Source organism: Emydura macquarii, unplaced genomic scaffold, assembly GCF_026122565.2.
Source record: "Emydura macquarii macquarii isolate MOO-44397 ecotype Brisbane River unplaced genomic scaffold, CSIRO-AGI_Emac_v2 contig_1424, whole genome shotgun sequence".
NCBI classification, from domain to species: Eukaryota; Metazoa; Chordata; order Testudines; family Chelidae; genus Emydura; species Emydura macquarii.
Window position 1 is genome coordinate 975,426 of NW_027131561.1, and position 26,486 is coordinate 1,001,911.

The 26,486-nt window shown below is 41.3% G+C and overlaps 1 protein-coding gene across 1 annotated transcript in view; it reads right to left on the reverse strand.

Moving 5' to 3' along the window:
- Positions 1 to 4,639: 4,639 nt before the first annotated feature.
- GPR143 (G protein-coupled receptor 143) overlaps positions 4,640 to 26,486 on the reverse strand; it is a 31,157-nt gene continuing 9,310 nt past the window's right edge. The window contains exons 4-9 of the mRNA XM_067553023.1: positions 25,255 to 25,347; positions 24,086 to 24,195; positions 21,267 to 21,375; positions 18,887 to 19,004; positions 15,646 to 15,898; positions 4,640 to 4,719 (exon numbers count right to left, since the gene is read on the reverse strand). Coding sequence (XP_067409124.1) covers positions 4,640 to 4,719; positions 15,646 to 15,898; positions 18,887 to 19,004; positions 21,267 to 21,375; positions 24,086 to 24,195; positions 25,255 to 25,347 — 763 coding nt within the window. The remainder of the gene's footprint in view (positions 4,720 to 15,645; positions 15,899 to 18,886; positions 19,005 to 21,266; positions 21,376 to 24,085; positions 24,196 to 25,254; positions 25,348 to 26,486) is intronic.

Here is a 26,486-nt window from a genome sequence, read left to right on the forward strand (position 1 = left end):
ATTTAGTTGTCTACCTTCAGGTGCTGTAATTGAATGGGTCTCTTTTTTGTTTGACTGTTTAAACTACCTGTACTATATCAATTTCCATCCTTTTCTCTTTACTGGGAAATAGGGCATCCTTTTTAATAACTGCTCCCCTAAGGGATGTGTCTGTCAGAATCATCTGCTCCTCCACACCTGTCAGTTTTCCCCCAGCCCTTAGTTTAAAAACCCCTCTATGACCTTTTTAATTTTATATGCCAGCAATTGGTTCTGTTTTCATTTAGGTGGAGCCCATCCTTTTTGTGAAGACTCCTCCTTTCCCAAAAGATTCCCCAGTTCCTAATGAAGCTAAATCCCTTCTCTGAAAACCATCATCTCATCCATTCATTGAGACCCTACAATTCTACCTGTCTAACTGGCCCTCTGAGTAGAACTGGAAGCATTTCAGAGAATGCTACCATGGAGGTCCTGGACATCAACCTCTTACCTAACAGCCTACATTTGTCCTCCAGGACCTCTCTCCTACCTTTCCCTATGTCATTGGTACCTACAAGTACCAAGACCACAGTACTGCACATAAACCTGTCTAGATGTCTCAAAAGGTCCATGACCTTTGCGTCCAGCAGGCAATTCACCGTGCAGTTCTCCCAATCATCACAAATGCAGTATCTATATTTATAATAATTGAATCCCCCATTACTATTACCTGTCTCTTCTTCATGACAGAGGTCCCCTTCCCTGGAGAAATATCTCCAGTGTGAAAGGTTACCATGACATCATCTGGATGGAGAGTTCCAACTATGGGATTGTTTCCTTCTACTCCGGCTTGATGTGCTCCTTCCGAGACTTTCATCCTGCTCAACAGCATAGACGCTGTCAGATTAGGGGTGGGACCATTCTACAGAGTCCCTGAAAGTCTCATCTATGTACCTTTGTCTCCCTTTGCTCCTCCAGTTCAGCTAATCTGGTCTGAAGAGCCTGTACTTCATCTCTGAGTGCGGGCCATGAGCTGCTTGCACCAAATGCACACACATGCCACCTACCCAGAAGGTGGGTAATGATTCATGCAGCATTCAGTGCAGTAAACTGGATAGCCCCCACTCTGCTGCTGGACTTCTGCTTCCCTTATTTTTACTTTTGAAGGGGTTTCATTTGTTTGTTCTTTTTATGTGGGGAGTTTTTTTTGGGGGGGAGGTTATTTGCATACATTTGGAGAATGTTAATTAGGTGTATGTGGCACTCACACTCCCTCGCTAAACTCACTTACAAAACTCCCCTGTTCGCTAGCTCCTCTGGTCGCTTAGGAACTGACTTTTTTAAACCCTAGTTCTCCCTGAGTTAGCCTCGCCCCCTTGTCAAGGGATCCTAAAGGGATTAGGGATCAAAGGATGGCAGGCTAGAGCCTCGTTAGGAAGCTCTCAGCCTTGCAAAAAAAAGGCTGTTAGGCTTAGCACACAGCTCCCCCAAACAGACCACATTATAAACTTCAGTCAAGCAGGCACGCCGCAAGCACACAACAACAAACCCACTAACAGACAACAAACCTACCCCAAGGGTCACGTAGTTGTTCCTCCTTCACCTGGAGAACTCCCTCGCAAAACTCCCCTGGTCACTAGGTCCTCTGTTGGCTTGGGAGCTGGCTTTTTAAACCCCTGGTTCTTCCTGAGTTAGCCCCACCAGCTTCTCAAAAGGATTTCGGGGTCAAATTGACACTAAGCATCCCAGCTAGTCCAGTGCCTATAGAAAACCATCTTTCCTTGAATAGAAAACCATCTTTCCTTGTGCTATAGTGTCTAAGTGCTATGCAGGTAAATTGAAGTCCTGTACAAACACAGATGAATATACAATCCATGCCCTGGAAAGCTTGAAACGTCTGCCATTCTGACAGGAGTGTGTTGCAGCATGCCTCAAATTAGGTTTTTACTGGCTTTCTCCAAGGAAGGTCATTGGTAGATGATCTTAGACTGTCTTGTGCAGCCTTTATAGGGTGACTAGGTGCCTATTTAAAGTACAATTTGTTGAAGGGAAGCTGTGTATTGTTTTTCAATCTGTGGAGGTAAATTACTTTTACTCTGATCTTCCATACAGCAGTGGATGGATTTCTTGATGATGAAATACTGCTGTTGGTGCACTGTGAATCTGAGAATATTTTATGTCAACCTATAGTAAGATTCAAGGAGAAGAATGTCACTATTCCAGTTCAGTTCAATATTTCTTTCTATAAAGCACTGCAGGGCTAAAGTCAGATGCAATTCCAATGTAGATTAACCTTCTCTTCCAACCCACTGCAAACACTGAATACCCAGATCTTGGGAAAGGTCTATTTTCTCCTGTGCCTACACCAAGAAGTGTTTCTCTGAAGAGTTTTTTCTAACACCACAAAGTCATTTCAAATACTTGTATGGTTGGTTAGGGATATGCTGCATTTGAAGTAAATGAAAGGCAGCAATTGGCTTTTTCAATTCTTCCTGAATCATCCTGTCCAGAAAGGAAACAAATGTCCCTTCTACTCAGTCAGAAGGCTGGTTCCCGTCATAATTTGAAAATATAACTATCTTTAAAGAGGCGTTCAAACACAGGATATAGGGCCAAAATTTGTCTCTGTTACACTAGTAAAAACAACAAGAGTCCTGTAGCACTTTAAAGACTAACAAATATGTTACACCAGTGTAATTCCACTAACTCCATCAACTCTACTGATTTACACTGGTATAACTGACAACAGAATTTGACCTATACTTTATTCATCTTTATGAGGTGCAAAGACTTAGTGTGGACATTACAGGACAATACATACATAAACATTTATTTTATAACTACTAGTTACAAGGACCTTAACCAGACGGAAAGTCTCATATGACCAGATCGTCAGTAAACTGCAATATTTTAATTGACTTCAAGATGAAGAGTTTGCCTAGGGTGTTTTAACAAAACAAAAAGAAGCAAAACAATATCAATAAATGGCATTTTCTACCCCAGGAAAGGTACCATACCTACAATGCATAATGTACAAATTCAAAATGATCAGATTCCTCCCACTAAAAATACACCCAGCTGGTACCAGAAATGTGGTTTGTTGGGTTTTTTTTACATTCAAACAGCATGCTGAAGTAACCAGTCCCCCTAAAACAACCTAGGTCATGCTAATCTGGACTTGACTGGAATTTCCATTAAATTTCTTTGAGTATACAAAAATAATGATAATAATTACATTCATCAGTCTCAACAGAAGGCCTTTGCCTAGCTTTATTTATTTATTTATTTTTACAAATGAATGATCTGTTTGGACCAAATGATTCAAAGTAAATGAGTTTAAGTAAATGAAGAGGGAGTATAAATGGACACTTTATCCAGCTGTTCAATATGTATGTTACACCAACTTAGATTCCATCTAGACTCCCTTGATTTACTTACTTGGACTCTCACCACCTTATTTGCACACCACTTCAGACCTTGAGTCGAAGGTAGTCTAATATGTATAACTCACTGTAATGGGGTGTGCACTGCACATCAGCCCTGACAGGGTTATCAAGGGCCTGAGAGGCCAATTAGTTACTTGGCAACACCAGCAAGAGGGAGGGTCAGGGTTAGTTAAGAATGAAGCCCTGCTGGGGAACGGCAGGGACAGCACTATAAAGCCAGGAGGCTGAAAGCAGAAAGGAGCTGCAGGGGAAGGAGTTTGCAGTCACTCCCTGGGAGGAGGGAAACTATCACAGACAAGGAAGAAGTCCAGGCAGAGAGTAAGCGTGGAGATCCTGCCCTGGAGTAATGAGTCTGGCAAGAGGCATGGGGCAATGAAGTAGCCACCAGGAGTAGAATACGCTTTAGTGGTAAATCTAGAAACAGGAAAGAACATAGGGAGTCTGAGTATGAAGGAGCCCAGGCAAACAGCAACAGGGACCAGGACTGATCTAGATTGCTGGTTGCAGAATCCCTAGGCTGGAACCGAGTGTAATGAGCAGACCCATATTCCCCTTTCAGCTGCTGGCACAGTGGCATAGAGCTCCAAGCTTGGGCTGAACACCCTCTGGAGATGGCATTTGGACTGGTGTCCTGTTAGATTTTGTAACCCCAGAAGAGGTGGATTAAATAAATAGTGACCTGACCAGAGGACCACGTTACAGACTATCACAGAGCGACCAATGAGCAATAAGGGGGCACCTAATGCAGCAAGAGCGACATTCCCAGATCTAGACGCAAGGAGGCACGATAGCGGTAAGTGGCAGCCCTGTATATTCACATAGTGAGGGGGTGAGAAGAGAGATCTGAACAAGGAAAGTAACTCATAAGAAGGTCTAACTTGAAGGTTACTCCCTATTTTAACTTACCCTTTCTAGTCTTCCTAGCTATGTTCAAGGAAGAGTGAATGTAAAGGAGCCTAACTCACACCATCTTAAACTTTATCTCTGAATCTAGCTCTCTGTGTCTACTCCACAGCTCAGGCCATTTAAATCTATCAGAAAAGTGCTCCTTCAATTTGAATGTTAGAAAATTGTCAAGAGCAAGTGAGCTCAGCTATCAGACATGTATTGAGGATGTCACTGGGGGCAATGGAAGAAGATACATGCATCATAAAAGAGGGGAAACAATCAGGCAAATCCTTGAGAACATCTTTGTGTCTCCAGATACCCAACTTATGTCTCTGATAGTTTTCCAGTTATTCACCATCAGCACCATTATCATCTAAGTCATGCAGCTCACTTGAGATGCGGATTTCAATGGTGCTAGCATCAGAACCTAGCAAAACAAAAGAGAAAGGACTGTGTTACTTTCAGAAATAGGTGGAAATAATTATTGACTGAGTCGTTTTAAAAAAAATAAGCAGGAAAGGTGCTAGTTCTGTTTAACCAATATACAGTAGGAGTGTTGGTACATAAGCTTTCAGACCACAGAGCTCTTAATATATAAACCTTCTGGCCAGACTAAGACACACACTATGTGAGGCCATATCTTTATCTTTAAGTTGCCTTTATCTAACCTGTGCCTTGTTGCTTTCAGTGTAATTGCATTCCTAAGGAAATGGTTGATTGCATTACACAGTGAGCTATTGCAGAGCTAGGTTATTAAATTTAGAGTACTTAACATGGTTGTGGGAGAGCCTGTGAGTTTTGGCCAATAATTTCTGGTGCCTTGAGCAAAGGTATTTGTTAAAGCAACAAGAATGCAGATCTCCCTGTCACATGGGGGCACATGATCGGGGGTGAGAAGTCCATGACATTTCCACAGAAAATGTGGTATTTTGTTGAACACTGTAGCCTGAAGGGAGATAGTTGGCTTTTTAAAAGAATGCTCATGCAAGATCTGCTGTAGTAGGCACATTTCAATCAGCTGCTTGTACATTTCCCTAGCTGAAATTAATGTCCACCAATGTTTAGATATTGTTGTGGGTGCTACTTGGGAGTGTGAGAGGTAGGGCAAGAACACTCCATCTAGAGCAGGTATGATGGAATTTATTATTTATGTTTAATGAACAAAACCCAAAGCCAAGTGGTTTTAAAATGCTACCTTATTTTTAAAACGAAAGGTTCTTTACATATTTCTATGGTTTCTCAGGATCCTGCAAAACAGATGTACAGGGATCTTTGTCCTAGGCATCAGTGCTAGATTCTGCACCAGCTTCAAATAGGCCAGAGCAGACAGGAAAGAAGGTTGGCCATTGAGGTGGAGATAGGGGACTGGAGATTGACTGTGTTTACATGGATCCAATGGCCACAAGTCCAACTTTAGGGAATAGATAGATGTTATGATTTCTATTGCATGGAGCATGCATGCCTACTGCCAGTGCTGCCCAGTGCTCTGCCCACACACTATAACGGGTACAAAAAAGAATTAGGTAAGTTCATAGAGGATATTCACAATAGCTATTAGCCAAGATGATCAGGAACACAACCCCTGCTCTGGGTGTCCTAAGCCTCTAACTGCCAAAAGCTGGGAGTGAATGATAAGGGATGGATCACTCAATAATTGCCCTGTTCCATTCATTCCCTTTGACACACCTGGCATTGGCCACCATCAGAGGACAGGATACTGGGCTGGATGGACCATTGGTCTGACCCAGAATGGCCATTCTTATGTTCACACTTTTCCCGCTCAAAGTCCATTAACTCATGGTTTGAGGTGAGGTAAATTTCACCCAGATGGAACACTCTCTTTAGGTAAGCACTACAGGTATTCCTGCACCCTCAAAATACTATGAGCCTCTTTCTCTAGCATATGCCACCTGAGTGGGGCAAAGTAGTTCTAAAGTCAACTAACCTAGCCACTGGAAGATTCCTGCTCTGTTTTGTTGTATTTCCTTCTACTAGACAACTTAACAGTGGCATTGGAGTTACAATATTGCTACTGCTAAACCTGTAGCAAAAATGTATTTCATGGTGTGTAGAGTATGATAACATTTGATCTTTGGCTACTGAAAAGGAGGGCAGCATCTTGCAAACTAACTCCCTAACCTAGTTGATGTTTTACTGTTGATCTTCACATTTATAAATGGAAGATGGAAGCTCCTTTCATATACGAAATATGAAATAAATCTTTCAGTGGCACTTAACAGTGTTGTTGCCTGAGTACCATAGAAAAACAAGCTGTTGGGGTTATTTTTATTTGACAGTTACCTGATAATTGATATAATTTCTAAATCAAGCCAAGGTTTTTTTATCATCATTTTTACCATTGACCCCAAAAGGCTAAATCATTTCCTTTATCCAGTCTCTCTGCACCAAATTCATCCTGGTGTGATCCTTCCTATGTCTCTAATGTCTGTTGTGGTTTGATGTTTTACTCAGGCTAACGGAATACCATATTTTAACTTGAAAATCTAAGTAGTAGAGTGGTTTCCATTCAGATGAGAGAGAGGCCCAAATGTATGTTAGGAACATTATCTTTATTAAGAGAATGCAGACCTCCAAGACTTTGTAACAATTAAATACTTCCAGTTCGAACCACAGTAGGAATTCCCCTTAATTCTAAGGATTATGTCAATCAGCTTCCCCCATGTGACATAGAGCAAAGCAACATTATCGTCTGTTTAAGTGAATTTAGTGCTCATGAAGTCCCCAGATGAACAGCTTGGAGACTGTTCTAATTATCTGCAGAACAGGTATAACCTTGGGAACAACAGTGCAAATTTCCCCAATTTTTCCCTGACCCAAAGGGCCAGTGCATAAGGGTGAGAGTGTAGATCAGACTTTTCAATTCTTGGTCTCTGCTGAAACTTTCAATAAAGATGACAATGGATTACCTTTGCAGTGGTAATTTTTGTGAAGTTGATACTTGTGCTCTGGGAACTGGGCTAAGGCCACAGACTTATTTCACAGAGGTCACCAAAATGCCATTAGAGAACAATTGCTTTTGGTTATTACCGACCTGGATTTTGATTCATACCACTGTTTTAGAGGGCTGAAGATCTCAATAGCCCATTCTCTTGAACCATCGCTTTCCTCCACGCCTCTGTCTAACCTGCAAAATCTTCTTCCTGTTTACCCAAATGTATATCTGAATGCTCCCATGCAATGTCTCTTGGAAAAGCTGCATTCTTTTCTCAAACTTTTCCTTAACAGCAGTGTTAGGATGAACTCCTAGTTTAATGACTAGCTGAAGTCTGTTGTGGGAGAGAAGCCATTGATGCGTGGTTGGATAATTAATCTACTTCTGCTAAGGAACTGCAAAAGATCAGGTAATGTCAACCAATCAATTACCATTTTACAATGCTTTATCAGTCAATGTGCTGACACAGTTGCACTAAATAGTCTGACTAAACAACCTTATAGACAAATCATGTTTATTGTTGTGGTTGGGAATTATTATTGTTATTTTAGATTCATAGCTTATAAAGCCAGAAGGGACTACGTTAAGCATCTAGTCTGACCTCCTGCACAACACAGGTCACTTCCCTGAATTCATTCCTGTTAGAATAAGAGCATATATTTTAGAAAAACGTCAGTCTTGATTTAAAAATTGCTTATGATGGAAAATCTATCACAGCCCTTGGTAAATTGCTCCAATAGTTAATGACTTTAAAATAAATAAATTTATGCTTTATTTTCAGTCTGAATTTGTCTAGCTTTAAGTTCCAGCCTTTGGGTCTTGTTTCACCTTTGTCTGCTGGAGTGAAGAGACGATTATCAAATTTTTGTTCCCCATTTAGGTGCTTATAAACTATGACCAAGTCACCCCTTAACCTTCTCTTTGTTAAGATAAATAGATTAAACTCCTTGAGTCACCTTATAAAGCACGTTTTCTGATTCTTTAATAATTCTTATGGGTCTTCTTTGAACCCTCTCCAATTTGCCAGTGTCCTTCTTGACTTGTTGACACCAGAACTGAACACAGTAGTACAGTAGCGGTCTGCTTAACTCTATTGCTATCTGAACCTGGGGTCTCTCCAGAATATGTCCTGTATTCCACATCTGTAGGAAATGCACGAGATGTGAGGAAGGTCATTGCACCCTAACGGGAGCCATTGTATCAGTATGGGAGGATATCAAAGTGCACTATGGAGTAGGAGGACAGTAGGAGGGCCCACATGGCCAGTTAGTGCTCAGCGAGCTAGTATCTTGTATGTTCACACCTCGGCTTGCCGTGCACTAGCTAGCTATATAGACAATCCATTGGGGAAATTCCCCATTCTAAAATATTTGTTTCCTGACTCTAAACAGATTAACTTCCCAATGAGGGAATGCATTCTCTCTGGGGTTTTTTTTGTTTTGTTTTTTTTTACATATATTTTTTCATGACTAGCATTCTTATTTTCTAAGCATTTGTCACATCACTTCAGCCTGCAGCTCTGAAACGTTTATGTAGCCTTTTCTCCTTCCCATCAACACAGTGGATTTTCATAAGAAGGTCACTTTCCACAGTTAAAAGTTGGTCCTGTTTCCAGCATATATCATACCTTCTCCTAAAAGTAAAGTAAACCATTTCATGTGGTAAAGAAGGCACCTACTATAGCGTAGAAGAGTAATAGGCACCTTTTTCCAGTAGCTTTTTAATTCAGTATATCAGCCTCTTCACTTCCCATTCTAGCTCTAAATTTCTTAAGCCTCTTAAACACGGAGTTAGACCTGGTCTTGCTGAAGGCAGAGTCAAACCAAAGTTGAGTCAAATCACAAGCTGGCCACACACAGATGAAAAGGAAAATACATCCAACAGAATGTTACGGTCACACACTGATCACCTCAGACTCAACTCACGAAGGCTTTGTCTACACTAGCACTTATGTCAGCAAATCTTGTCGCTCAGAGGTATGAAAAAACACAGCACTGAGTGACGTAAGTTTTGCCAGCATAAGCGCTCATGTAGCCGTGTTATGCAGATGGGAGAGAGCTCTCTTGTTGACATAATAAAACCAGCTCAGTGAGCAGTGATAGTTATGTTGCTCTGTGCACATTGCTCTGTGCACACAAGTGCTTATGTCGGCAAACTTCTGTTACTCAGGGTTCTTTTTTTCACACCGTTGACTGACAAAAGTTTTGCTGACATAAGGGTTGGGGAAAAAGGCCTTTGTCTTAATGTCTCTGCTGTTCCTTAGCCCATACTAACTTGAAGACACACATTGGTTTGCAAATCAAAACCAGTTTTGTTTCATTACCAATTGACCCCATCATGATGGAAAAGTATAGAATGAATGTTTTTCTTCCTCAAAATACAGAGGCCTGACCCAGTTCCCAGGACTCCAAATGTTGAAGAAGTTCAGATCAGGATCCAGATATGAGCTTTATTGTTCTCTACCTCCAAGTAATAAATGTTTTCTTGTTAATTTTCTGCAGTATTAATTAGAAACACGCGCTTTTCTTCATTTGGATTGCCACCCTTCTGCTCTTACTGCAGTTTCTATTGTATTTTCTTTGACCAAATTTCCACAGGGCCCTCTCTGTCTCCATGTGTTTTGGTGATCTCATGCATTCCATCTGCCTTTGAACACTCTAGTGATGCTATCAGATGTGAAATGTCCTCTTAGGAGCTTCATTTAAACAACAAAGGAAAAAAGTCTTAACACTTGTTGCTCCCTTCTTACAGTTGATCTTCTGTGGCAATTTACTGAACAGCAGGTCTTTTAGCAATTACATGTTTAAACATGCCCGGCAGGGGGCATGGGTAGGATTCAGGCTAGGAAAATATTTAAACCAGGCAGCTGCTGCTCTTGATATTGTTACATGTTTTTCTTTGTAGTCAAGAGTCTGATCTTTCTAGGAGTCCTTCCAATCTCTACAGTATCAGCATTCAGACAGGAAGGGGTTGGGGGAGGGGATCAGGTTAAGCATCTTTGGCTGGTTTCACAATGGAGATTGATTGAATGAGTTTACATTAAAAAACAAACAATCAGTGAATTTTTCTCATGCCTCAGAACTCCTGCTGGAGAAATCTTTTGAAAGTGTGACCCACAGACACTCCAGTGAGTGCAGCTTGCTTTCTGTATAAACAGAAATGTGTGTGATCCGTACCTACAGATTTTTATCCTGGAAGGGAGTGGGGGCTATCTGTTTATACAACTGGCAACATTCTAGGGGAGCAGTAACTGAGAGAAAAAAACCTAATCAAATGCCTCCAAAGGTTTGACATTCCTCAGTAGTTTGTTTTCAGGAAACCTAGTGCTTTCCCAACAAACATCCTATACATACGTGTATGCACACATGCTTTTTAACAGGTGAAGGCCCAAACCACCATCCTGATTCATCTGGACTTTCCCTAGATGAGGTTATCTTATCCACCCTTTGCCCTAGGCATCCCCATTTGTATCTGCTGCATATCAGATCTTGATAAACCCTTCCCCTGCTAAGGTCAACTGAATCTTGGAAGATGATGCCCCTGTCCTCACCTACATATCATGCTGTCTTCGGGACTACAAGTCTTGTATTATGGCAGATGAAGTAGGCATCTTAGAGCAAAGCCATGCTAAGCATTTTAGGTTCTAATGCATTTTCAGTGTAAATCGTCTGGGAGACAAGAAGAAGGAGTTAGTTGGAGATGCACAGAACACTTAGACATTTGAAAACTAGGGGACCTCAAATGTGTAGCTTTGATGTGCAAGATCTTTACTTCTGCATATTTCAGTCATGCAATTAGCATAAACATCTGCTCAGACTGAATACTAATTAAATGTATGAAACTGGAAGGTCAAAATGTAGCCCCACTCTACCCTGATGGATTAATTCAGGCTAGTCTGGGAAAATCATCCCATGGTAGCAGGGGATAGGATACACTCTTTTCCTGACAGTTTGCATTTTACTTTTATAACTAACACAACCTGAAACCAAATGTTGAATTTGTGCAGAGAACATATATTGTCATAGCTCTTGGAACATACATAGTTTAATAATATATCACTGTACACCAACACCCATATCATAAGGATTCCACTGCATTAATGGTTTTATATCAAATTATGTTCTAGCTTTGTTATATTATTTATATATTTTACAATGGTTATTTCTTCAAGTGTTCATTCAGCTGGGCTTATGCTCTGGTGTGCACAAAAAATGATCATGTACAATTAATCATGGGTATGTCTCTAAATCATGTTATCTGAGCTGAATATAACCTACTGGACAATTATTTTGAATGTATAAATGGCAGGTGCTCATTAATTCTGCCCTTTAGCCAATCACCATCCCACATCTACCTTATATCTGTGAGTCACAGACATCCCACTGTCCCAGAGAAAACTGTGTACTGTCCAGTAAACTATAGATATTACCATTAATTAGAGCCCAGACAGCCCTGCCCTCCCTCCCCCCAGTCTAAGGTAGAGGTCACATCTCATGTGTATTCCACCCAAGACCCTGACTCAATCTACCGTCCTACTGTGAACTGGATCCTCCCTCCACTCTCCCTGAGCCACCTTCCCAATGCTAATTTGAGACCAAACACTCTAGCCATAGGCCAGCAATGAATATTCACATTCACCCTGAACAGACTCTCAGTATGCTCCCAAATTGAGCTTGAGACAACCCTGTACCTGATACAGGCTGACTGCATGATTTACCATCATACTACCAAGACCATACATCTGTAATTCATCTCCAAAATGGGGAAGACAATTCTTTTATCATGTTATTATGTGGTAATTAGTAGGGAGTCTCTTACCCAGAAAGAGTGCAAAAGCGGAGTTAAGGTCCATGTTGGAAACATAACTGTATTTCCAGACTTGCTGTGAAGTGGGTATTTTACACTACTAGTCCCACATTCTAGCTTCCTGACTTTCAAACATTTGTTGTTAATGTTACCTTTGAATTTTCCTTCAAACTACATATCTTTAGTCATTTCCATAATCTATTGTTTTACATGAATAGTTATGCCTTGGCAAACGTAAGTATGTCTTATTGAAGATTTTCATCTTATAAATACATACATATAATACATAAGAACATAAGAATGGCCATATTAGGTCACATCAATGATTCATCTAGCCCAGTATCCTGTCTTCTGACAGTGGCCAGTGCCAGGTGCTTCAGAGGGAATGATTAGAAGAGGTAATCATCAAGTGATCCATCCCGTTGGCCGTTCCCAGCCTCTGGCAAACAGCAATCTCTGCCTGTCCTGGCTAATAACCATTGATGGACCTATCCTCCATGAACTTTTCTAGTTCTTTCTTTACCTCATTATAGTCTTGGCCTTCACAACATCCTCTGGCAAGTTGTTCCCCAGGTTGACTATGTGTTGTGTGAAGAAATACTTCCTTTTGTTCGGTTTAAACCTGCTGTCTATTAATTTTATTTGGTGACCCCTAGTTCTTGTGTTATGAGAAGGAGTAAATAACACTTCCTTATTTACTTTCTCCACACCAGTCATGATTTTATAGACCTCTGTCATATTCCCTCTTAGTATCTCTTTTCCAAGCTGAAAAGTCCAAGTCTTATTAATCTCTCCTCATATGGAAGCTTTTCAATACCCCTAATCATTATAGTTGTCCTTTTCTGTACCTTTTCCAACTCCAATATATCTTTTTTGAGATGGGGCGACCAGATCTGCATGCAGTATTCAAGGTGTTGGCGTAACATGGATTTATAAAGAGGCAATATGATATTTTCTGCCTTATTATCTATCTCTTTCCTAATGGTTACCTGTAGAAGGCTAAGGTAAGTTATGCTTAACAGTGCAACACTTTGCTTGTAATGAACTGATCTGATGCATGGTAAGGAAAGGAGAGAGATTTTTTTTATGGCCTGTATGCAGTAAAATTGAATGTTGAGAGGAATACAAATGGGCAGGACACAGTTAACCTTCCATTTTTTAACAATAGAGGAGTAGCTCAGGTACACATGCCACAGGAACTGGGAGAGTGATAACACTTTCCTCATTACTCAGTTTCTTTTAACATTAAAAATCACTGTTGCTTTACCCCCAGCATACAGTATATGTATGTGACAATGCACCAGACTTAGCCTTGTCCAGGAAACCAGTGTTGTCAGAGCAACAAGAGGCTTTCATTAAAGGGTTGGAGTTTGGTTTTGGTCATCTTATGATAATATCCCCACAGACCGGTAATGTGTTAAAGCACCACTCATCTCTCAAGCATGATTTTGAAATTTTTTTTTTGCCAGATTGTGCCCACCTTTATGTGGATGAACAAAGTGGGAAGGCAAGAGTGTGACAGGATCTTGCACATGGGCTAAACCAGATTGTAACTGGGGAGCAGAGCCATTGTTCCTTGCTCAATGTCTGCCGTGGCACGGGATGTGAGCTGCAGAGTGGAAGTGGAAGGGACTGTGAAATGAAATGTCCTTTCAGATGTGCTCAGCAATTTGTGATGTCCTGCAGTAGCAGAAGGAATGCTGGACTGGGTTTTAGGGCTTCTCACTGAAAACTGTCACCTTGCAAAGCCATCCTCAGCACATGGCTGTGTCTTCAAAGGCATAATCTGTTTGTTTATTTTATTTTAGGGGTTTGTGCTGCTGTCCGTGACAGGAGCATCTGAGTGCAGAATTGATTAACAACAATTCTGTCTACCTGTAATAGTCTTGTTTTCTTTCTGCTTCTTAAAATTACTCGTATTTAAATGAAAACATGATCTTCATTTTGTAAGGATCAATTTAAATCTGCTCCATCAATCTTCATCCTCTGTCTGTAACATCGCTATTAGCTTCAGTGGAAATGGTCAGTTTTACAACCAAGGGATAAGAACTTCTGGAGCAGAGAAAATTGATTCTTACACAACAAGGTATCTAGTTGCATGCAAGTGAGCCTGGTAACAAAACAAAACAAAAGGAAGAAAAAAGATAGACATGATTGCTCTTAAAGTGAGTGATTTTTAAAGGTTTTCTATAAGGCAAATGCAGTTCTTTAAAGATCAGTCCCACTATTTATCAATTTACTTTATCACCTTTTTATTGATTATAATAAACAGGCTATTTATTAAAATAACAAATCAATGTTTTTTTAGCCCCTACTAAGCCTGCTTCTCTGATGTTCCTGGAACTCTAAGCAGCATGGCTGTTACCATTCTCTTTACATTGAAAAGAGTTACACAGGGTTTTCAATCTTATTTAAGAATCTATTTATGCTTAAACATGGATGGTTGTGCCGGAACCGGTTATAACACAGTTTGGACAGCCAGTAGAGTTGGGCCAAACTATTTGAATTGACTTAAAGATTTGTTCTAATCTATGCCTGACTAGCATTTTTTTAAAAAACTGGTGTTCAGTTTGACCTTGTCAATATAGGGCTGTCAAGCCAGGTAGTAACCTAGGTTAGCCTCGTTTAAATCATGTGTAAGCACTATAGGCTGAGCCACAATTGCTTCTTAACCTTCAACAAGTTTTAACAAGTATTTGGGCACAGGTGCTTAGACACCACAATGCTGAGTGCAATAGTTAGGGAAGGAAATAAATAGTGCTGATTGAATTCAGTAATCTAAGATATAAAATACAACACTCCTAAGAGAAAGGATTGCAGGTTGAATCTCACTGTCTCTTGATGGGCTTTGGGCATCAGAGTCATTTAGATGACTCTGAAAATTACATTGGTTTAAATACCAGACTGCACTTTACTAAAAGGCTATATACCTATTCATTGCAACCACATTTAGATAAAAGCACACTTAAATATCCCACTAAAATTCAAATGGGCAGGGTAAAAGATTTGTTAATCAGGGTTCTATATGCAAACAATGTAAATCTATATCTGTGTCAAAGTTGTGTCTTTCCAACGTTTGACCATTGATTTAAGGATGACAGGTTTATGTCCCTAAGATCCTAGAGACAGAATTCCAGGTATAGAGCTGCACCTCTGTAAAGTCAAGGGGCCACAGTTAGAAAAACCCAACACAACAGTAATTTGTTTATTAAACAAAAGAATATTCTGCTGTAAGTACAGGTTACAAGAGAGGTTAAAACAAAAATGCATGAAAAGAAATCAATGAGGTTAATTAAGAAACACTGATTTTCAAAGAGACACTCCTGCCAACATAATGGAAAGTGATCAGGCATTTATCAAACATCATCTTCTCCTACACTCCCTACAAGGGGGCTGAAGACATAAATTGTAGTTTATGCCTCCAGAAAATGTATAGGATGTGACAGATGATAAGGCACCAACCAAGCCCCAGGGCAAATATTAATCAAGGGTCGTGGCCATGGGAGAGGTAACATTCAGCTTTATGCATATGCAACTACCAGCCCTGGTAGATAGGAGAGTTCCTGGATAACCTGTCATCACTGGTAATGTTACCTTCCGACAGCATGCTTATGGCCTCATCAGTCTGATGGCTGCCGGCCACTGTTGTTGTCTTTGCGTCATGGATGTTGTTTTGGTAGTTCACGGAGGATCCAACAGGCGAAGGGTAAGCGTTGTCAGCAACAGCTGATATGGACATTGATTCCCACGGTATTTCTCTGTTTTGCCACTTCAGGTGCAGTTTCCACCCAGTCCAGCCATAAAACGCTAGTGTGAAGAGAAAGCCTTGCATTGGATTCAGTACTCCCTGGAAAAGAGGAGAAAGAAGAATTGTGATGGGAATTCAGATCAGCAGAGTTACGAATCTCAAGTCCAGTGAAACCCATTCCTGTGCCTTAAAGGCACATCTAAACGGCAGTAAAAGCTTTGCAGCCCTGCAATTCAGAGCCTGGGCCAGCTGACATGGGCTTGTGGGGCTCGGGCTGTGGATTATATAATTTGCAGTGTAGACATTCGAGCTCAGGCTGGAGCCCAGGCTCTCTAAGCCCAGATGTCTGCACTGCAATCGTATAGCCCTGTAGTAGCCCAGTGTTCTTCATTGCAAGGCCCAGGAGCTAGTGGCGGCTCCCATCGACCCTAAGTGCGGCTCCACGGCCCCGCACTTTGGGGGGCCCAGCTCCATGCCTGGACCTGGCGGGAGCCGGGTAGTGGCATACCAAGGGGGCCAGGACCACGAGCGCTGGCCTGCGGGGGAGGGCGCTGGGTCAGCCCTTTATGATGCGCAGCTGGGAGCCTCCTGCACCCCCCGTCCCCACTGAGCATCATGAAGGGCCAGCCCAGCGCCTCCCCCAGGCCAAAGGGGTGAGGCCACCCTGTCTAAGCTGGCGCCTGGCTGCAGGACTGGAGCAGAAGTGGCAGGCACTGCGTGGCGAGTAAGTGTGGGGTGGCAGAGCCCGGCCAGAGCCAGGCGCTGTGTGGCAGGTGAGTGCCGGGCGGGGGGAGAGGGGCAGTGGCGCACAGGAGGAGGTAAGCGGCTCTCAAATTATAGGTTTTTTGGCAAAGTGGCTCCCACTTGAAAAATAGTGAAGATGACTGCTGTAGCCCAAGCTCCAAGAGCCCAAGTCAGCTGGCCTGACCAGCTATGGCCGTGCCGCAGGTCTTTTATTACAGTGTAGATACACAGACTTTCCTCACAGTGAACAATTGCTGCCTCCGAGAGAGACGTCGTAAAACACATCCATTTGCATCCAAATGAAAGTACATGTGATGTTTATTCTAGCCACAAGCAAATCAAGGGAAGAAACCAAAGGTCTTGTTCTGGTACACAACACCACTGGAAACACAAAGGGTCACTGGTTTGACTTCAGCTACTCCGTAGAGTTGCATCAGGAATAAATATACAGTTTCCACTATATCTTCTGAATTTTATTGTACATGAACAATGATAAGATTTCAGTGAAAGCCGAGCCAAACATACTGAGAGCAGCCACTCACCAATAACCAAACAGTGATCAATCAGTTTGTTTCACTGACTCATGAGTCAATGAATGTCCAGCATGGTTGGATTAAAAAAAACTGGGCAGCAGAGGTAATCTCTCAAAAATCACTTCTGTCCCCACTTCCTTGGAGATTTGGCAAGTAAATGCTTTGGATGTTTCTATTTTTCTCATGGGAAACCAGCACATTATTTTCATAACCAGCCTACAAACAGTTCAGTTCCTAGATTTGATCTCTTGCCCTCCAGGTCAGCAAGAGCTGAGAGCTGTGTCACATGAGTATGTTCAGCCTTTGGGAGAGAAGGAGGTACCATGTGAGTTGCATCATTTACCCGTTTAATACAGGATGAAACCTGGAAACTGAGATGTAAGCACTTGGGGGTGCCTGATTGCTTGTCAGAGGATAGCAGGGTTTGCTGGGAGAGTGGGAAGAGGAGTAATTTAACCCTTGTAACACTAAAGTAGGATAAAATCTGGAAGGAGAGAATTAGGTACTTGGAGATGGAGGTGCAAAGTATAATGTGTGTTCTGTAAGGGGGGGGCATGCTCCATGTACAGAAGGAGTACACTCATCCTTAATACTATAGCCCAGATTGGCCAGGCTCAGCTGCAAAAATGAAAAGGTTAATTCAGATGTTCTACTGACTGTCAGATTTAGAAACAATGCTTGTAAAGGAGCCTTGGCCAGTCCTCCCTGGGCAGAGGGTTGCAGTTAATGCATAGGGAAGAGAAGAAAAATTGGTGGTAACCTGAGGTTAAACTTGCAAGAGAAGCAGTGGATTCTCTATCTCTTGACATCTTCAGATCATGACTTGGATGCCTTTCTGGAAGACATACTTTAGCCAAACAAATTATTAGCTCAGTATATCAATAACGGTGAAATGTAATCATCTGTGATAAACAGGAGGTCAGACAAAATGATTGAATGGGCCCTTCTTGTCTCAATTTCTCTGAATCTATAAGAATCCCAGAAAGTGGGAAGTGAGGGAATTATTCACAACTAGAGCTATGCCATAACTCCAACTAAAAGAGTTTTAGTGCATTTCACATGTTTAATGTTCACTTAATTAAAACGCTCACCCAAATATACTCTTGACCCTCCTCTAGAAAATGTTTCTATTATTTCAAAAAGAAAAACAAAGATTGTGTTTTTACTGAGAGGCTTTGCAAGTATTTAAGGTCTCCACAGAGGGGCTATCTGCAACATCAGCTCCAGAAAAAATCCCCTTTTGACTATTGCAGGAACATTACACTTATGGGGGAGATGAGGAAATAACAGTCCAGTAATGGTCCAAGATGCTTTAGTAGTGTTCCTACAGTATTTTGGATCATTGCTCTGAAAGGCTAATATATTTTTCTCTTTAGTAGTAATTCTCTGTGTACACAGATGTTTTCTACGTAGCAGATTTAAAGAGCATAGAAAATAACCTCAGTTACAAATATAGGTTGGGATTGTTAGTAAGCCCCCAAGTTGTTAGCCTGTATTCAGGAATCACTGGTGAAAACTCTGTAGTCTGTTATTCAAGAAGATAAAGGTCCTTTCTGATCTTAAAAATGAACAAATCACTTTGACTTCAGTAGGGATGCACAAAGGGTCAGTCAGGGCAAAACGTATTTGTTAGTGCATCTTGCAGAGTTTCATATGAAGAATAGTTCTTGTGACTTTGAAAATGTTCTCCCATTATTTTTTGTATGGAGGGGAGATTTTATTTCCAAAGTAATAAACACTCATTACATTGGTGCTTCTGCCTATCATAAAAAACTACTTCCAAGACTAATAAAAATCATGGTTGACCTACCATTATAATCCATGTGATCAGTGCAGCATTTCTAACATTTTTCAGGGGACTTCCATTGATATCTGGCTGCATTTCAAGGTAGAACAAAAGACTCTCATTGATGATGTTCGATGACCAGCTGTTGCAGGGATAAAGAGGAGGAAAAGAAAAAGACAGATTTTTTTTGTATACATAATGGTTTCTTTTCAAAAGCATAATTGTGGTGATTGTTGGCAGGGAGAGGAAGAATTTTTGTGGTTTTGGTTTTTTTTAAGTGCTAATGCTTGTAGCCAACAATACGAAGGAGCAGCAGGTCTGGGAGAATATGATCAGGAAACAAAAACCTTTTCCTAATCTAGCCTGAGGCAAAGAAATAAACATAACCAAACAGAATGAAATCCTAGCATACCACCTTGCTGCAGGATGATAAAATGCAGAATTAAATCAAGTTGGTTAGAAAATACAAGACTAGAATGTACTACAGTCTATAGTGGGGAATGTCATCATTCTTATTTTGGCGGCCTGTGACATGGTGTTTCAAGCATTTGTTGCCTCTTGCCAGAGGCCCCGCTGCCTTGACACACCCTGCTCAAGAAGGTGTCCTGCCAGAAGGGAAGGGCAGTGAGTTCAGACATTTAGGAGTTGCCTAGAGAAGTCTCCCATGATCAGCTGCAGGCAGAACCAAAGAGAGTTGGTCCTCTGGCACCTAGAAGGACCAAGAGCAGGTAAAGGCCAATCAGGGCCCAGCAGGCCAGATAAAAAGCAGTGGCTGTAGCTATTAGAGGCCAACTCTGGGTGAAGCCAGAGAGAGGCATTTCCTGTCCTAACCCAAGTAACTTAGCCCAGTCAGAGACCCAACCTTGACAATGTTGGGTATCTATGAAGGGCTAGTGTTTATATTATGGGATTTAATGCCCAGATAGCTATTTTGAGTTAAGATTTCATTTGTGTTCTGTTAATCCCAGAAAGGGACTGGACTGAGAGCTGACCTGGCCGGAGGGCTGGGCAATGGAGGCACCAGACCATTGCAGAATCAGGACAACAAGGGGCCTAGAGAGGAGGAGTCCCTGCAACACTATGTCCTGACACAAGGGGGCACTCTGGTGTCAAGTGCATACAGCCTTTAAATACAGTTGCAATGTTCATACTTATAAACTAGGTATATATAGCACAGTTACATTACTGCACATCATTCCCAAAACAACCACACACTTCAGTGTTAAATTAAAATGGACTTTAAAAGTGACATCAAAAGAGGCTTACAGATTACTCTGAAATTGCCATACCAATAGTTCTTACCAATAAGGGTGACTCATGGTTAGATAACGAATATCAAGTTAAAAGAATCAATCATATTTAGCACCAAAGAGAGGGTACCTTAGGAAGCCCAGGTTTTAGCCCTAGTGAAAAGATGTTAGTGCAGTTTCTCTGGATTTCTCCTGTATAGTCAAATGGGTTAGATTGGTTTCCTAAGTCAAGCTTTTAAAAAAAGGAGTTAGCCATTTTCTTTCTGCAATTGTTTCCATGTGAAAACCTCACGGTTTTCTATGTGAAAACCTCATGGTTTTTCTCCCTCCACTTGCCCCCTTTGTACTTCGTCCTTGCTCCATTCCCCCCTGCAACTAGTCCACTTTAACAAGCTGCTCCTCATGTGACCAAAGGCAAGTCACAGCCCCTCTGTGACACAGTTTCCTTTCCCACCTTATTTCTGTCTTGTCTATTTACACAGCAAGCTCTTCATGGTAGGGACTGTCTGTTGCTATGTGATTTGTACAATGCCTTGCATGATCGATCCCCAATCTCATCACAAATGTGCTAGTGTAATACAAATAGCAAATAATTTCTTCCTCTATTTTTGTTTGGCAGTTTGCTCTGAGCATGCAACACCTGTCATTCCCAGTAGTGCTCCAGAATCTTTTGCACTAGCTGCAGCATGCTTTAAAAGGATGCTGCCACTTCAGAAAGGCAAATCTGTGGTCCAAAGAAAACTGTCAAAGGATATTATTTGGAGAGGGGATTAAGTGGTCAGAATTTTCACAACTAGAGCATATTGAGGCTACTCTGCTACGGAGTGACTGTAGCAGTCGTATTTTTCAGACATTGCTCTAGGCAGTTACCTACCTAGACTATGCCTACGCATCGTTTTACCATTTTTCTTTGAGGCTATTGTTTTCAGGTTGCTCAGACTTTTATTCTGGAACTTGTCTCACAGCTGCAAGAGGTGGCTTAATGTTTCAGCTAGAGAGTAGAATAATTTAGAACGTTTCCCTTTCAGGACAATCCCTCCCCTTGAAACTGTCAGCTTGACAAACAAATAGAGCAATCCCGCCATTGCCATTCACATCCCCCACCTTCCACAGCTGGGAAGTAGTCAGGGCTTTTTAAAATACATGCCTCCTACCATATAATGAACACCAGCATAATTTTGAAAAAGCGGATCTGAATCTCTGTCCCCAGGCGTCTTTCATTCTCCGTGTAGATTCCTTGTCTTCCTTTAAGCAATGAGGCAACTGGAAAGTACAGAACGGTGTAATGAGTACATGGCTATGTTTTTTTATTTAAAGGGATCCAGAGAGTGAGGAGTAGAAGCTGTAGCTCAGGTTCCTGCTGTGATGTGACTTGATTCGGAACAACAGAAAGGAATTGGTAGCAAATCAGAAGATGGAAGGCAATTTAGGTGAAAGCAGCAGAATAATGACAATGGACTTTTAAAAAATGTGGACTTTAACAAACTCAAAGAAATGGTAGGTAAGGTTCCATGGGGAAAAAAATCTAAGGAAAAAAGGAGTTCAGGAAAACTGGCAGTTTCTCAGAGAAACAATATTAAAGGCACAACTACCAACTATCCCACTGCAAAGGAGAGAAAGTAATCTGCAGGAAGGAAGATTTAGGTTAGATATTAGGGAAAATTTCTCTAACTATAAAGGGAGTTAGACTCTGGAATAGGTTTCTAAGGGACGTTGTGGAATCCCAATCAATGGAGGTTTTTGAATACAGGTTGGGCAAACATCTGCCAGGGATGGTCTAGGTTTACTTGGTCCTGCCTCAGTGCAGAGGGCTGGACTTGATGACTTCAAGGTCCCTTCCAGGCCTACATTTCTATGATTCTATGCAGGGTAGTTTAGAAGATGGAGGAAGCCTCATTAAATCATCTCTTTTATCCATTTAATAATTAAAGTAAAAAGCTCCATCTAAAAGGGGGTGATGGCATCAGAACTTCACACTGGCTCTCTATCAATCCCATTCAAAAAGGAAAGTAACAGGAAGGGTCATAACTGTTTTTACTTTTTGAAAACATAAAATGAAACTACAGCTTAGACAGTGTGTTTAACTATGCAATTGTTATGCCTTTGTTTTCTGAGTTCTGCACCTTTAAGTCACCCACGACTCCATCTGCAGAGGTGGGCAGCTATGGTGTGTGCAGTACAGACAGTCATAGGGGATGCCGGCACGCTTTGTGCTCTCTCATGAAGACTTTAGTATTGTTTTTTCTTGTTTGTTGCTTTTGATTAATATGAAATGCGCAGACTGAAAGTGTATGGCTGTTCTAGTAATCAATATTTGTTCACTTTACAGCAGGGAATCCCAAGGTGCAGGCAGAAGCAACCCTTATTCACTGAAGAGAAGATGGAGAAGTGTGGCATGTATGCCGATAGAACTATGGGTACCAAGGCAACATTAGAATAGCCTTCTTCATTGGCTATGGATAATGTACTGCATCATCTTGAACAACATGTAGCTGCTTCTGGATGCCCAGGTTGCTGCAATTGCCAAGTCAGTCATCTGTGCTTGGAAAGAAGTTTGTGTCCTTTTATTTGCTTATTATCCACCTGTTTTCATTTCTAAATTAGATTATTTCAATGCATTCAAGAAATGGCTATACCTTCAAACCATACAGAAATAGCAGCTAGTCCAGAACTTGGCTGCCAACATGTTAAACAGTGTTTCATGCAGACAGCAATTTACATCTGTGCTCTGCTCGGACTACCAGCAGATTTCTGGGAGAAGTTTAAAGAATTTTTGACCTTATAAAGCTGTAAGTCATTTAGGTTTTTGCTGTCTGAGAGAGACTCCTTTTCTCATATAGTACCGTGGCAGCTATGATCTAGTAAAAAGCTGAGAGGCCCCTCCTTGTCTAAATGGAGTGCGTTCTTAGCGAGGGCGTTTGCCTCTGAAACTCACTTCCTGCCTTGGTTCACCAGACTCCTGATATGACAGGACAGACTTTTTGTTGTGTGGATGTGGAGTGCCTAGCACAATGAGGTCTTGGTTCTGACTGGAGCCTCTAGGGTATATCAAAATACAAATAATAATTATTAATTAATAAAAAGCCCATCTGTTCTTCCACCTTTTTCTTTGAAGTGGGGCTGAGGGATGGAAGGGATGATGGGACAGAGTGTGCATTTGAAATGGGCTTGTGGGAGAGGGGGTTGACGAGTCTTTATATGTTTTATTATGTATAAATTTTAATACAAGTTTGTGTATTATGTAATACTCTTAGCATTGGGTGGATATAGTATTAAATATCAAGTCTGGGATTGTTTGACTCCCAGGCTCTATTTCAGACTCCTCTCTTCAATACATGTAAAAGAAAGTTAGGTATGGTCATCAGGGCCCTGACAAAGTTGAGTACAAGCCCGATTTCAGGCCTTTGTTCCCAACATCAAAGTCCTGAGTAACTAAACCCCAGTCATGTGTGACCACACATGTAAAACTAATATCTGACTCCATGTGCACTTAATGAGAGGGCTGCAGAGAAGCCAATGGAGTTTGCATTTCATTACAATATCTCAGTGACTTAGACCTTTTCAGCACTGGAGAATAACCCTGATTCAACTCTCAGTGGCAAACTATAGCTGCACCAGTTTGAACCCCTAGTAGAGAGTTTAGCCTGCCTAGTAGCGACAGCTAGTTTTGCTAGATTTCAAGGAAAGGCAAAGCAGTTTTGTCCATCTACCATAGTGGTTTGTACCAGCGCAGCTACATTGATAATGTTGCTGGCCACCAGTGTCCGTACCTGGGGCAAATCCCCCATGTAGACAGAGCCTGTTCTGCTAAAAAATACTGGTTTATTTTTTCCCCCTGACTAGCTGCATCTGTGCGTGGCTTTGTTCATAAGGGACTCTCTCACAGAACAGGATATACAGGCATGGCTTTTACATTACTATTGTTTTTTTTAAAATCACATATACTAATTAATGTTGGCATTTAGGAACTTACCTGCTGTTACTGTCCTCCTAAAGATGATTGGATTGGCCACCAAAACTAGCAGAAGTGGGGCATAGGTAGTGATGTAATGTGGAATTGCATGCTGCAGGCCATTTTCACAACTGAGAAGAGATCATTAAAAGATTAATCCTTCACGTCTTATAGTCTTGGCTATTCTACTCATATCTCATTTAGTTCAAAATATGGAACAAAATAAACAGATCCAGAAACGTTCTGACACATTGGCTCTGGCCAGCTCAAGTGATTTCTTTGGCATGATCTTCTTCCTCTTTAGGAGCCCATGCAAGCCTTAATGCCCTACGTGCATGTCAGGGATGGGTTATGGGGCAGGTAAGCACCTGTTTTATGTGGCATGTTTACCTCTAGTCCTAGCAAATATCCAAGTAGATAACTACAGGGTCATATTAGGTACATCTACGCTGCAGCTGGGAGGTGTGATTTTTTTCCACACGGTGGACAAATTTGTGCTAGCTCTGTTTGAGAGAGCATGCTAAAAATAGCAGCATGGATGTGTGCCCATGCTACAATGTCTACACTGCTATTTTTAGCATGCTAGCTTATGTCTGTCTACCTGCACTGGACATCACACCTCCCATCTGCAATGTTTACAAGCCCATTGATTCTGAGTTATGTGTATAAATTGTTTCACTTGGTACTTAGCAAAGTTAAGTTATTTCAGTGATCAATCAAACCATACACAACAAGTATAAGAACATCTTTGGGATGTTGTGGTTTGTTTTTCAGTGGTTGGGAACCAAAGTAGGAGTAGATGGTGCTGGTGCATAATTAGTGATTGAAGGAAAAGTGAATTTTGAGGAGGAATTTAAAAGAGGGAGGTGTCACAGAAGAAGAGGGAGGCTGTTTCAGGCATTGGAGGTTAGCCTGATGCTAAAGTGGGGAGTCATGAGTAGAGGAGTAGGATGGACAGAGGATAGGATGTGCGAGTAGCAGGATATGACATTTTTAATTCACTCAGGGCCAAATCTGCTCTTATATTCCTTACTGTAAATCCGGAGTAACTTCATTGACTCCAATATAATTATTTTGGATTTACACTTTTATAGTTGGGGTAAATATTTGCCTTCCTATCCATCTTCAAAGCTGACAGAGACATGCAGGTAATCACAAAGCTCAATTTTTTGTATTAAAGTCTTGCTTACCTAGCAATGGAAGGGTAGTAGAGCATGACAATTCCCTCCACACACAGCAGGATTGCCAGTCCCCATGTCATCATGTGGTACAGCACAATAGTACTGGAAGAACATTAAATGGAAAAGAAGCTGTTAACGCCACTCATCATGTGCATTTAGAAATGCTTTAGAATTTCACACTGCAACATAAGAATAGAGTCCCCAGTCAAAAGGATTGTACATATATCAAGGAGAATGGTACAACACCCCACTGGCAGCACAGGAACTAGGAAAAGGTAAAGCAGGCTGGGAAGAATAAAAGTTGGACTAAGTCAAAACAATTGTTCAGGTTGAAGTAAGGGGGCCCTGCCTCTGTCTCTCCCTGTCAATAGAGCCGTGTCTCTTGCCCACACAAGCCTCTAGTTGTCTCTCAGGTTCCCTCCCTTCCTGTGACCCATGGGGAGGGTGGGAAAAACTACAAGGAGAAGAAAGAGGAGATCCCCAAACAGTATGAACAGTCAGATAAAACGTCAGCCTTTTTGGGAATTGGGAAATCACAAACTTTAACAGTTATGATCACATTCTGCTCCCATCTGCATCCACAGGAGCCTGATCCAAACCCTACTGAAGTCAATGGGAGCTTTTCTATTGACTTGAGTGGGCTTTGAATCCAGACCTGAAAGTTTTGCCACTGATTTTGGTGAGAGCAGAATCAGATCCATATTGCCTCAGGCTAGAATGTTGTGACTTATGTATACATGTCTATGAACACTTGAATCACTGCCCACAGGAAATAATATGAATGTCATTGCACAGCAGAGCCTGGTCTGGCATAGGAAATTTAGATAACCTATGATGGAAATAATTAGGGTAAAATATGTGAAGAATTTTCATAATATACACTAGAAATCACATAGTCTAGCTTGTTACTTCTTAACAGTACCCTAATTCCTGGGCATCAAAGCTTCACTATTCCAGTAAAATTCAAGTTTGTCATGTACAGGCTAGGGCTAATTCTAGTTTAAATCAGCGATTTTTTCCCTTGTTTTGCAGAAACGCATAATAACATCTGCCAATTGAACCATGTTTCCAATATCCGATTGCTCAGTATTGTCTAAGTATCATATCACATAACTCTGTGCTCAGCTCTGGCAAATGGAAGGTCTTTTTGTTCTTCTAACTCCAGAAACTGGCAGCCAATATAGATAATCTTTATATTTTGTCTCTAGCATAACAGCATGGCCATTGTACTCAAAGAGTAG